General features: G+C 39.8%; 1 protein-coding gene across 4 annotated transcripts in view; it reads left to right on the forward strand.

Annotated features, from left to right (window-relative positions):
• Nucleotides 1-14,434, forward strand: part of DCC (DCC netrin 1 receptor) — a 1,057,140-nt gene that overhangs the window by 613,432 nt on the left and 429,274 nt on the right. For all 4 annotated transcript variants that reach the window (XM_069219408.1, XM_069219414.1, XM_069219423.1 and 1 more), the window contains exons 6-7: nucleotides 3,541-3,695; nucleotides 9,492-9,612. In XM_069219408.1, coding sequence (XP_069075509.1) covers nucleotides 3,541-3,695; nucleotides 9,492-9,612 — 276 coding nt within the window. The remainder of the gene's footprint in view (nucleotides 1-3,540; nucleotides 3,696-9,491; nucleotides 9,613-14,434) is intronic.

The raw sequence follows: 14,434 nt of genomic DNA on the forward strand, positions 1-14,434 counted from the left end.
TCATTCCTATTTATACAGAGTCTGAATTGCTGTTCTTTCTCTTAATAGTTTCACCTTAACATAGCTATAGCCATGCAACATAATCTTTCAAAGACCATAGCTTATTTTTAAAGTAGACCTTAAGATGTGTACATTTTGTGAAATAAAAGTAATGACAGTTATAAAACATTCTGACTCTGGTAGTGGAAAATTAGATGCCTGAGGCAAGCACAGGTCAGGCATCTCTCATTCTCTGGTGTAATAAAAAAGCTTCGTTGTGTTTTTTGTCTACTTCTAATCTTTGAAAGATTTTGATTTAGGCCTTCTAACCTGCCCTCTAGCCTTGTTTCAACTTGATTGCCAGGGGGAGCTCATAAGAGGAATTTGATTGTTATGTTGACAGGGGGATAAAGTGCAGCATGTCAGGAAGAACTCTATTTTGATGAGTTGTTTGTGTGGTCCATAGGTGGTCTGAGTTGTCATGCACACAACCAATGCCTAGAAAATGGCCTCTACCTATATTCTAAGTTAGCTCTATAATTGAACACCATATTTCCTGTCGACAATTAACTTGGAACATCAAGTTTCATGGCAATATCCCTTTCCTACATGCCCAACACAATGGGGAGCAGCTCATATATTGAGGACATCTTCAGATTGTTATCACCAAATCTAAGTTTGACAGACTCAATCTCTTCGTGGGCATTATAGATGTGTATGTGACAATGGCCAGGTAACCGGCATAGTACCTGTGGTGTGCAACTTTGTACATTTTCATTTACCTGCCAGAAGTAAAAATGAGGCTGATTTACAAAAGTAGCATAATTTATGATAGTTGTACATTCCATGCACATGTGTTCTTAAGCTATGCTTCTCAGGTCAATTTACTAAACCAGGCAAGGTAATAAGATGTAATGCAAGAATGTCTTAAGTTTGAAACATTGGTTAATGATATTAGAAAAAACAGGCATTTAAGTTAATACCAGCAGTGGTGAAAATGACAATTATGAAACTGAACATAATAAAAGCAAGAATACATTGTGTCTCAGTTTGTTTCTACAACAAAATGGGGTTGGATGCAATTCTTTACACACGGTCATCACATTTGCTCCACCAGTTTGCACTTTCAACATAGGATTGATGAGGTGTGTCAATGTGTGTTGCAAAACAATAGTGAATTTCTTATAATTAAGATCATGTGGGTGTGTCGCAGTATTCAAATAATACCAATTATCTCCTCATATTATTATAAAATAATTCCATTCATCACCTCTCATGAATAGTGGGTGTTTACATTTGAAGAGCTTCACCAATTATAACTTACAAAGTTGGTTCAGTAAAGTTTTGCTATGTATATGCTATGTATAAATTATGCATACATGGGTTGGATCGTCTATGCGCTGATGCCTATTTTACTGTAGCAAGCAGGGAATACACATGCTAGCGTTGTTGTAATCAATATCAGCTGTGTTGTGGTATGACATTTACATTCATCTAGTTCTTAAGCATGGAATCAATTTTTAATGTTTCTAGGACTGTAGATGTATGATATTTTTGTTTTTGGTTGGATGTTCATGCATGTTTATGCATGACAGCTATTGTGGGAGCTGAATCCCAATAATCATCTGAACCCCAATATTTATGCATCCTGATATTTGACCAAAATATTAGAGCTCCTGTGTCTCTAGATGATCTAGCAGTTAGAGACTACACTCATCATCAAGTAAACACAATTTAGCAGAGTTTAACTGACTAAAATATTGGATGCACGAAGGACTGAGTTCAAGATGAAAAATAAGTCAAAGAGTGGATTTTCTTTTGGAATAGTAAAAATGTGGTATAGAGAAAAATGCATAAATTGACTTAAGACCTGAATACCCAAGTTCTGATAAATGCAAAATCATAAAGTTTAATAATCCCTTGTTAGGCAGAATCCAAGCACAAATTCTAAGTGTCAAACTCATAAAGAGGACGTTTAAAGGTGAAAGAGGAGCCCGGCAAATTGCCTGCAACAAAAATGGTAAAAGAAGCAAAATCTCCTGAGAAAAAAGAAGCACTGCACTCCGGAGAAGTATAACCAAATGAAACATTTCTGAAACAATGGATCACAGGGATAGCATGACTACACTAACAGTGTGAATGAAAGGCCTTTAAATGATACTTTGAACATATTATGGAAACTACTAGAAACTGCATCCATTTTAAAAATAATTGCGTATCACACAAAAATGAGGCATAACTATTCATAGCATTATTTACACTTCTAATTGACATAGAAAATGTCTTCCGACAAAAACATCATTAGTTCAGCATTTACAGCTATATGCATCATTAAAAACACTAATCATCAAAAATAATGTTCACACATTTGCACATTATGCATATTTAGAATATGCTACAACAGTATGTAAGTGTCATTGAATACATTTTTGAAAATTTGATACAGCACATGTATTGAGCTTCAGTCGGCAGGTGGTGTCACTGACTATGAAGTTTGTGTTGCACAATCCACATTAGATGTGATGTTTAAACTTTTATTGCATTGTCTGGTGTATTTTATATTGAACAATAGTGTGTTGTAATTTATGATGCGTAACAAATGTAGACATGCATTGGATGCTCATTTTCATGAGCATTTGTAAGGGAATTTCAAGCAATAGTACAACACTTTGTGAATTACAAAATATGCAATAAGGAGTGCGCTAAGGGCTTTTTTGCACTAGAGTGACTTGTAAGTCTGGATTTCTCCTTCAAAAATCGGTCTCAATATTTGCAGCACACTACCAGCGCCAAAACAATTGTTTTTGTAGGTGTATCCAAATACCCTTTCTGCATCAATTAGTCCGAAGAAATGCTTTGCTCTAGTACGTAAATTTTCACAAAATCTTGCACATACTATTGAATAAAAGGCTGGGCAACTGTGTTTTCAAACATTTTGAGTAATAGAGTTTGGAGCTGGAAATAAAAAGAAAAACTGCTTAGTGGCCACTCAGCAAAAAGTGGGAGTTTGTCTTGTCCACAGATTTGCATCTCTGTTAACAAATTGTTTTCAAGAATTCGTTTTTCTTTGCTCAATCGTTTTTTTAAGTTTCAGCTCCTTTCGAGATTGTATCTAGCTTGGAAAATAATTGATTCATTTTTAACTGTGTTCTTTTCTAAAAATAGATCTCTTTGTAAAATAATTAATACTTTGTTTTAAAAATTGATTTTTTTAATACTCCAATGTAAATATAGTGTGTGTTAACAATGAGAAATTGGAAACTGCCAGACTTCTGAACTCGGAACAGTCAACAGATACATAGCAACAAGATCTTGCGTACTTCAAAAATAGTGAAAGAGATGACTTTAGGGTGAAGAAATATTTGTCACTTTATGGAATTGGACTGTCATTTAGCATATAGTTTAGGAAATGAAACCCGAAGAAATGTTTAAAATGTTGCAATACAATATGTATTAGTTGTTCAGAACAATTGCATTTGGAAAGAGTAAGATTTTCCCTTGTAGGAGTATATTAAAAAGTTAAGTTTATGCTCTGACAATACTCTGCTTCTTTATTTACAGTTCCACCACGATATTTAAATCATCCTTCAAACCTATACGCATATGAGAGCATGGACATTGAGTTTGAATGTGCCGTCTCTGGAAAGCCGCCACCTACGTTGAAGTGGACAAAGAATGGGGAGGTTGTCATTCCCAGTGACTACTTTCAGATTGTGGTAATTAGTTTCTTGAACCTTTAATGTTCAATATCTGCTTTTAGTGTTTAATGCATAATTTGATAAATTTTACTTGTTGTTTGTTGCCCTACCCCAACCCTCTACTCATCCCCACAATACAACATTTTTAACTTTGTGGAATCCAAGCAGATCCAATTTGATATTATCTACTACTTTGTCATAAACAGTTTGTGTTGTCACCCAAACCTGCACCTACTTTGTTGAAATAGAAGCTTGATATAATGTAAGGTTTCAGAGGCCTTTAAGGTGATCGAACAGAAGGAAGACTCATATTGGTTAGTGTGCACCATAAAGAGCTCATTTGCCAATTCCTTTGTCTTCTATGATTAAGCATGTCTTTCTGTGTAAGTCTTCTTTAAGTCTGGAGCAATACACAACTTCTTGCAGAAATGACCTTTACAACTCAGTTCTAGAACCGAAGGAGCTATTCCCCACTAGTGCTTTAGTAAGATACCACTACTCATAAAACAACCTTTGTAAAGTAGGCCAAATGTGCTATGCGATTGGCTTTGTCTTTCATGAGACCTTTCATTTGATATGACCTCTAAGTGTGTCATTAGACTCTGACTCTTTCTACTTTTTTCATTTCTCAGTTTGGTGGGCATTTGAGCAGTTTGTTGAGGTTGCTGCATTTCCTTCCTAAATTTTTACTACCCCAAAAAGTATTTGATAAGGTCTCATTTCACAGACTGATATTAAACATACATTCTCAGAATACAAATTGGTAATGTAAAGTCTCCATAGACATAAAACATATATATATATATATATATATATATATATATATATATATATATATATATATATATATATATATATATATATATTGAGAATCCCCCGCTGTATCCTAACTGGGATCAATCAAAGCAGCATACCCTAGACCACTCCCCGCCAGAACCTCACTCTAAAAAGGGACTCGGGAATCCATTCCTTCTCCCTTACCCTGGAATCTGTCTGGGACTCTCCTGACCTCCCCCTCACTCTCCTGGGGGAACCTGAACCACCCTTCTTGGGGTAACCCCCAGGTACCTTTTTTGTGGACACTCTGGTGCTGGCCTATATATCCACCTTCTCAGCAAGTTTCCTGGCATCAGCACTGTTGGTGCAGCACTGGAAAACAATTGTCAAGAAGGTGCTCTCTCAAAAACAAATCATACAACCCTTCATAATCATTAACATTGCTGCCCCCACCCAGCCCTTCAGTGCCTTACCAGCGTAATCCAGGAAATCCACCCAGTTCTGTGTGCAAGTTTGTGACTACCCCTGAATCACTGCCTGTACCTCTCAGGTGTCAAACCAAACTTTCTAAGTAAAATGGCTTTCATAGAGGGTAGTTGGTCTGACCTGCCGTCTCTAGCGTGAGGAGTGTGTCCCTCACCACCATGGACATGTACTTGTATAGGTTATCCCCCGTGATTTTCTGGGACCACGTGTGCTCTTAAAGACACCTCACAGGCTGCCAGTCATTTATCAATATCATTCCCCACACTGAAACTGGACATGACATCTTTGAGCATATGGACTCTGGACTCACTTGAAGATCCTGTAGGTATGCTGCCACCATTTGTATTGTGTTTTGACCCTGATATCCGGCTCCTTTAGGCTGAGCTCATGGGCAAGTTTCCTCTCCTCCATGGCCAGTCTCTTCTCTAATCTAGCAAGGGCCTGCTCCTTTTCCATCTTGGCAAGTTCCAGTCTTAAATTCGTTTCCTCCCTTTTGTCCTCCAGCTCCTCTGGGGACAGGCTCTTTGAAGACACTCTGATACCTGCCCTAGAAAGAACTACCAGCCCTGAGAGGAAGTTGTTTCCCCTACAGCAGGCGGCATATGAAGATCCTCTGTGGAGCCTCGCTCTGACCCCTCCTCAGACACAGGTCCCTACACATACACTTCTCCTTCAGGGTGGGCAGCTGCACATGCTCTCAAGGGTCTCTAAAGCTCAGCAATCTTGGCAATTCCCTTGTAGAGTGCCACTCTCTCATGGCAGAAATCCTTGAGCTGGGCCACTGTGTAACCTTCCAGGTTGGTCAGCTTGAAGTCCAACTTGCTAGGTCAGACCACAGATTTGGGCAGGAGGCCTTTCAGGCAAAAAATCAAAGATGCCAATTAGGGAGAATTGAAAAGTGGACAAAAAGAAAAAAATCTCTAATCAGAAAGGACAACCAAAAATGTTGGCAATTAAAAAGAATGAGCTAAAATTGGTATTAGTATGGAGTTGCAGTGAACACTGAATTACTATAAGGTATTGCACAAACACAAGCCATATTCTCACCGCTGATCACCAATATTAGAAATGGGGTCTCTAGTTGGCAGAGGTTTGCACCCTATCCAAGTAGGGACCACCACTCTAGTCAGGGTAAGTCAGATACACATCCCAAATTACCTGTGCTCACTCTCTGGTAGCTTGGCACAGAGCAGGCAGCCTTAAGAGGCAGTGTACAACACTTAAATTACAGTGACCCAAAGAACACACCACGAAAAGACTCCACACGGGTTTAAGAAAAATAGGAAATATTTATCTGCATCAAATAAGACCAGAACAACAAAAATCTAATCAGTAGATCAAGAGATATAGGTTTTACATGAATAACTGCCAAAGCAGTGCTTGAATTAACTGTGCTCCTTTTAGAGCCTTTGCAGTAATTCTCCTTGGCAAGAACAGCACAATGACAGAGTTTGAATTGGGACTCCAAGCATCCTTCTGAGGTCTTGAGGAGACCAAAATGCCACCAGGTAATCCCCCCAGCTGCCCTCGATGTCACGGGGGTCAGCAGCAGAGACCATATGGTCCCTATGATCACATTACCTTCTTTGATGACTTCATCCGCTGATTGGTGAGTCGTGCTGTTTCCCTGCTCATGCATGAAGGCAGGGCTGGGGCTAAGCCACGAGTAGTGTTGGTGGCCTCAGACACGGGGCCCGCTACTGGTGCACTGCTCCTTGTGGATGAAGGTGGAGCCAGAGGCAAGCCACAAGTGGTGTCAGGGAGCCTGAGACACAGGGTCCATTTCACGGTGCACATTTTCTTGTTGCCTAGGAAACGCGTCAGTCCTGGTGGGGTGGCAGTGCGTGCACAGCCCTGCGGTGTTGGATTTCACTCTGAGCACAGGGTGCATTCCTCTTGGGCAGGGCTGCTCATGAAGTGAAGTTTAGATTTCAAGCTCAGGCTAAGCGCAGGGATTGTAGAGTGGTCAATGTTGGAAAGCGAAGCACTGTGCTTCCTCCTCACTCGCACCAAGTGGCAATCAGACGCGTTCCCACAAAGTGGAGTGCATGTCCTGCAGATCGGTCTCCGGAGAGTGAATGCCAATAAAAAGCAGCTGACAATAAGGTCAAGAATGCCGTAAGACCTCGGGATGAACAAGGGGACAAGCCAACAAGCCGCTTACATGGTCATTGCTGTACCAAGTAAATGGTGCACAAGGGCAAACGAACAAGTCCTTGGAGTCACTCTGGTGGGGACTTCAGGTTTCCATTTGTGGGGCAGAGGTCAGCAGGCAGCAGGGCAGCACAGCACACAGGACAGCACTTCCTGGGAACAGTCAGTGAAAGCAGAGTGGCAATCCTCCTGGTGCAGCAGCCTTTACCCCAGCAGAACTTCTTAGTCCAGTAGTGAACTAATTTTGTGATAAATTTATTGTGGACTTACCAGGGGTGTAACAAAGGTCCCTGCAGCCCCATGTTGCAGGGGGTCCTGAGCTCGGAGAGGACCCCTCAGCCTAGTACTCAGGCCTGATAGGTCCTGCGTGAGCACGGAGGGTGGCTTCTTAGTGGCATTCCTCGGCTCGTCTTGTGATTTCCCTCCCCTTTGGTAAACTGGCTGGTATCCTTCTGCTGCTCATTATGATGGAACTCTTTTCTTCTTTTTGATTTATTTCATTTGAATGTATCTGGTTTCCAACTTTTGCCCTTTTGTGTTCCCCCAAAAATACGGGTCTCAGGTACTCTGTGTGGCTCAGTCACACATTTGCTTTTCCATGTCTCTGGTGTACTTATCCCACCCGTGCCCCATGTTGCTCTCTCTATTCACTTCTCCACATCTTTGTGTTGCTCTCACCGAGGTATGCTGCTGGCTCTTGCCAGAAGTGTGCTTCTCCATTATCCATGTTCTTCTCTCCATATTGGTATTCTGTTCCTGCAAAGCAAAAGACACCCATGTCAATCCACTTGCGCATGCACGCCATACTTCATGCATGCACACACCAGATGAATAATGTGACAGTCAGTAACTGATGTCACGTCATCATGCCTTTCTTTTTTTTTTTTTATTGATGCTGCAGAACCTCGGGCAAAAGCATTTTTCTTTATCCTTGATGCTATAGAGTATCGCAAAAAAATACTTTGGCAAAGCCAATAAGTCCCAACGGAGTGACCTATTGAATTTGAAAATGCTTGTTTTTTTTGTTGTTGCAATGAGCCCAATGCACACAAACAGGATGAAAAAAGTATCTTTGGAAATCTTTCTGTTATAAGCCCCCTACATGCACCTGCCCCTTACAAAATGTGAAAATCGCTCCCGCAGGGAATGGTTAAATATATCTTAGTTTACACCTATTTTCCTAAATCTGTCTATTCAGTTCTTTGATAAAACGAACAGTGTCCTTAGAATCAATTCAGAGAATCTTGTTTTCTACTGTCTGGCACCAGCAGGAGGAAACTGAAACCCTGCCCATTAGCAGCAAATGCCAAATTAATTTTGCCTCCCTGCGGTCTGCTCGTGGTTGTATTTCAAGACGAATGGTTCAACTAACATAAGGAAGGGCATTTGGCTAGCACAACGTTTATATGAAAACAGAACTTGCTTCTAAGAAAACACCTTCACGTTGCCAAACTCCTGCAATAAAGTGGTATTAACCGATTTCTGATGGATGCCTTTTTGTGTCCAGTCTCTAAGATGCAACCAATATTCATAAAAGAAGAGAACAAAATTGCATTTTTTTTCAAGCTGTTAGCATGTTGGTTTGTTTTATCAGTAAAATAGTTGCTTGCTTACCTCATAATTGAAGTCACACTAAGCAAGCCAACACTCAGCCCTCTAACCTTCCCTAAATTCTTCTTTCTTTTCCTCCCAACCTTCCTTCTTTCTAATCTCTCTATCCTTCTTTTCCCCCATTCTTTCAAATCAATCCTTCTTTCCTTAGCTTCTACTTTCGGTTCTTCCTTGACTACTACTACTGTACTACTGCATGCTCCTCCTTAACGACCACTTCAATTTCCCCCTTTACTCCCACATTCGCTCTCACTCCTTCCTTGACTTGCAACTTCCTCTTTCTCCTTGACTCCCACTTCCTCTTCCTCTTTCTCCTTGACTCCCACTTCCTCTTTCTCCTTGATTCCCACTTTCCTTTCGTCCTTGTCTCCCATTTTTACTTTCCTTTCTTCCTTGACCACCCCGTCACTTTCCATTCCCCCATAACTGCCACTTTGCTTCTTTCACATGTCCTCCCTCTCTTCCATTCTTACACCTTTCTTTTCTCCACCCTTCCCCTTTCCATCTTTGTTTCCATTATCTCTCTTGTCTGTCTCATTTTGGCTTTTGCTTGGCACTCTTCCTTTCTACAATACCTATGTTTTCTCTTTCTCCTCCTCCTGGGATACAGTAATTTTCATTAGATCCTTTTCATGTTTCTTCGACTTCTTGTTTCATCTTTTTCCATTAATATTTTAATTAATCCACTTGTCTTTCACTCAGTACGCAAGTCTTGGCTTACACCTGGTGGGTTACTTTCTTTCTCTTCTGGCAATAATTTCATGTTTTTTCTCCTCTGTCCCCCAGGGAGAAAGCAACCTGAGGATTCTTGGCCTTGTAAAGTCGGATGAGGGATTTTACCAGTGTTTAGCTGAAAATGATGCTGGGAATGTACAGACGAGCGCACAACTAATCATCCCAGAGCCTGGTAGGATGACCTCTAACAACACTGAATGGCAGACCTTGCTAAGGTTTATTGTATAGTGCTTTATGAAATGCTGCATAGTATCATATATAGTTGTGTGATTAATTCACAAATTTTTGGTAAGGGGCGAGTCACAAATGTTTCTTATATATATATATATATATACACACACATACACTGACTGCGCCTGACCGTGACGGGGCTTACTCGGCACCTGTCGCTGCAACCCCTCTATACCAAAAAACATTTAAAAACATTTTAGGAATACAAAACTAGAGAGTCTTATTTCAGTTATAGGTACTTCTTTCCTCCCCAAAGCTTCTTGCACCAAGCGAAAAGAACGAGTCACACCAACAGAGTTGAGTTTGTGTTAGTTTATTTCAGGCTGCAACAAGTAACGTGTTTCGACCAGTCACGGTCTTGATCATGTGATAGGTAGTTGCTTACAGCCAATATTTATAGAACTACACAGTGGTACTTCATTATATATTGTCTGTAAGTAATTACTGACCTTTTTGGAGGGAGATGGAAGAGTTCCGGTGTCGGAAAATCACCAACTAGGGGGCCAAAAGGGTGTGCCATTTCCAAATGGCAGTGCCTTGGTTTTACTTGAATTCAGTTTGAGGCAATTCTTTTTCATCTATCTTTCCTTTTCCAATAAACAGTTGTGAAATTTACTAGCCACCTCTGTGTGGTCCCTTGTGACAGGCATCACAATCTGAGTGTTGTCTGCTTAAGACATTAGGGAAAACCCGAAAGAGCAGTTTAATCTAGCCAGAAGCGTAATGTAAACATTAAAATGTGTAGGACTCAGTGAAGAACCCTGGGGAACTCCACAAGTCTTTGTTCTCTACTTTCTCAAGATGAGATAGCAGCAATAAGTGATTTCCAGTTTCAAACACAGCCAACAATTCTAGAAGGATAAGTTCTGCCCAGCCATCATTGTTCATGATTGTTTTGACCCCTTCCGTAGCAACAAGCAAAACAGATTCCATGCTATCATTGGATCTAAACACAAATGAATTGGTCAGTGTCAAGTATATTGTTGATATATAGAAAGTGGGAAAGTTCCAAGTTCATAGATTTTTCTGCTAATTTGGCTGGGGGAGGGAGTATTGAAATTGGGTGATAGCTGCTGGTCTCAGTCTGGTTCAGCATGGGTTTCTTTAAGAGGGGTGGTATTGAGGCCTTTTTTCATAGTTTAGGGAAGTATCCTGATGTAAACATGCTGTTTACCAGTGTGTAATGTTTCAGATACTAGCTCAAGTATTTTAGGTGGGCATGGATCGGAGAGGTCCCCAAATTTGATTGCCTCAATGAGTTTTGTCACCTGTTTTGTTGATAAAGGAGAATACTCATTGAGTGTCATGGTCAGGGAGTCATTTCATAGGTCTTTAAAGTAGTTCATAAAAGTATATATTCACATATGTTTTCATATTTGCCATTATGTGTCACCACAAACATATGCAGCCATTTTGTTTAGCCATCTTTTTTGTCTTTCATTTTGCATCACTTTCACAGTTCCCAAGATTAATTTTTATGTCTATTTTATGTGTGTATTTTCTGAGAGGTGCTAATCCACTCTTATTTTGTAGTTTCCCATAGGTCTTTTTTTTAGGGATCCATACTTTCTGATTAGATAATCATTAATATGCTTGTTAGAGTGGAAACGTCAGAATACTATAATTATCATCTGTGGCTATGTCCGACAACTATAGCTCTCCAATTCTTTCTTTTCATATGATTCTTGAAATATCCAAGCTCAGTACAACGAAAGTCACTTATCCATGACACTCCAAACTGTATAATTTGATAACATTTTTATGAAAAGGGCATCTGTATTTCTTTTTATCTTAAAGCACCACCTACCACACAGTTCCTGCTTCCAGTATAACCCAGTACAGAGGCTCTTTTTTTCTGGCCTCATCACAGGCCAATGCCATCTATTTCTCCTTCTATATCTAGTTTTGTTGATCCAGGATCATTTCCTCCAGGGCCTTGTCTCTGGCCAGGTGACACTTCTTTTCTTACCTCGATATGTCCCACGTTCTTCAATCTAGTCTTCCTGTCAGCTAGCTGACTTCTGTGGTGCTCTTTAAGGAACATCTTCTGCTGGCTTTGTGGTGTCCAGCAGAGGATGTAAAGCTTGGCTATCCTCATTTCAAGCCGTTCTCCACAGCCCTGTTTCTATTTAACATATTCATGCTCTTACTGGGTATCTTGTCTTGCCTTGTTTTCTTGATGTATTATGTTCATGATCCTGATCCATTAATTGTATTTCACATTTTTTGCTTTCTAATTATATTTTGAATGTAAGATTAGGGTATGTGATTGAGGGGCTAATTGACAAGGGGATGTAGTAATCCCTTACTGCTGATCTCAAGTAGTTAAAGGTAGACTTTTTCTGGAAGAAGCAAAAAAAGCTTTCAATATTTTACAAAAAATAATTTGCATGAGTGGGGAGTGATTAAAGAGAGAGAGAGGGATATACATCTCCTTCAACATAGTTTCTCATGTTTTAAAAGTTTTTAATGCCATTCTTCTACACATTCAGCTGTAACTAAGGGTTGTGCAAATAAACTAATGTTGGTGATCTATTGATGGAATGTGTATCCTGTTTGCAATCATTTTTTATAACAAAGTGATACTTTAAAATCTGCTTTTATTGAAAACTGTGAATGCATGAGTGAAAATAATAGTATGTGACTAGGCTAGAAAAGGAGGAAAAAATAATAGAGACGAAGTGAGTAAGAAAAGTAATGAGTGAGGTGGCAAATGAGTAAGAAGTAGTGGGATATTGTAAGAGAATGACATTGATTTGCAGACTTAGCATTCTCAGGTGAACACATTTAGTTGGCAAGGGTCCGGCTGTCAAAAGTTCTAAGTTCCTCTGTTGTGGATAATAATTTGTGGTTGAGAAAGAATTGGGGTTTAGGTAACTCTGCATTTCACATAAATAGTGATGAGGTAGTTGGTTATTTATTCATGTAGTTGTTTATGGATTGGTGTACAGTGCTGACATGTCACTTTCCAGGCACTTCAGAGCAATTGTCACTTGATGCTATGTTCTGGACATAACCTAATACACTAGTCAGGTAAGCATGCAAAGGAAAATGGAAAATTATGGTGTGCCAGTCTCTAATGATATACTGATGGCGTTAGAGGTGTTGGAGTAAGGGGTTTATATCTGCCCTCAATTTGGAGTCACTCTATATTCTATCACTGATAAGGTATTGTGCTATCATTGTTAGTCTGCAGGAGACATCACAAAGTAATGACAAAACAGAATCAACCAGATTCTCCTTTTTGTATTATGTAAAGTAGTTGCTTTTTTTAGTATGTAAAGTAGCTACTACAAAAGGAACTTTACAAGCCTCCAACTGGAGAACTTTGTTTCTGCCTCTCCTATCCTATCATTCCTGTGCACATGTCTCCAACACTGTGAGGAAAATCTCTGGACACATAAGTATAGTAATTTAAGGTAAATGTGGGAGGGATCAGACGTAGAAGTGGGAAAATAGGGAACAATTACTAAACCATGGGTGGAGTTTATGAACATTTAAGGAGGAGTTTGGGGGAGACAAGCTAATAAAAAACCCACACCTTGAAAAGAGTAAGGTGATTGAAAATCGCAAAATACACTTCTAAAGTAACTTGAGCCTTAAGAGTGTTGAAACAAGCTTACAACCTCATTATGCGGCTGGTGGTCCGACCAGCACGTTACAACTTAGGTGGACAGACCTACCTAAAGACCGCCATCCCCACCTGGACAATAGATCTTGATGGGGTGCAGCGATCTTGTTTTTTGTCATCCAGGGCAGCACTGAACTCAGCTCTACCTGGCTGATTGCAACCTTAATCTCCACCAGCCTTTTCATGGCAGGGACCCGTCATGAAATGCTGGTGGAGAACAAGTGCTGGGGGCCACAGGAGGCCCCTACACTGCCCATGCCCAGAGCATGGGCAGTGCAGGGGGCCCCTGCCTAGCACCATTGGAATACACACTGTCTGCTTTGCAGAAAATGCACATTCCAAGGGTGCTGATCGACCCCTTCTGTGCTACGAGATAGTATTCAGCTCCGTTTAGGGAGCCGAGTGCTATCTCATAGCAGTATTCCCAAATGTCTGACCGGCAGGAACGCTCTATTTCAAGGTTTCCGCCGGTCAGCCTGCCCATCACTTTGTAATATGGTGTGGGGGGAATGACACAGCCATGGCAGTGGTGTCCTCAATGCAAGTTTGATGGTCCTGTCGTGGGACCGCCAAACTCCTAATGAAGCCCTTAATGTGTACTCCAGCACAGGCCTGGAGTAAGGTAAGAACCATTAGTGGCTTATTGAAACACACTCCGATAGACTTCAAACGAGGCAGAACATTTAAATAACACCACATTGCAATAATTATTAGATTAAAATAAATTAATTATTTTAACATTTAAATTATTATACATATTGATACATTTTTAATGATAAAGATTATGTGCAATTTTTGATTTTGATTTGTAAAAATGAAATAATCACTTAAATAAAAAAAAGAAATTGAACAGATATTTAAAAAAAATCTAAAAACAATGAAATTAATTGAATAAATAATGACTAACCATGTTTACTACAAATTAAGCAAACACTAAAATGTTAGCAAGGGTGAGACATTTGTTTAATATAGTGAGTAAAACAAATATCTATAAATGTAATCTATTTTATAGTTTAACACAAATTTAATTTGGGGGGTAATGTGCTGCATCTTTTTTATGTTATTAGCTTCTGGTTAATATTTATTTATTTACATGGTTATACATGTATATTTTACATTAAAATATATTATT

Source organism: Pleurodeles waltl, chromosome 1_1 (assembly GCF_031143425.1).
Source record: "Pleurodeles waltl isolate 20211129_DDA chromosome 1_1, aPleWal1.hap1.20221129, whole genome shotgun sequence".
In the NCBI taxonomy this organism is placed as follows: Eukaryota; Metazoa; Chordata; class Amphibia; order Caudata; family Salamandridae; genus Pleurodeles; species Pleurodeles waltl.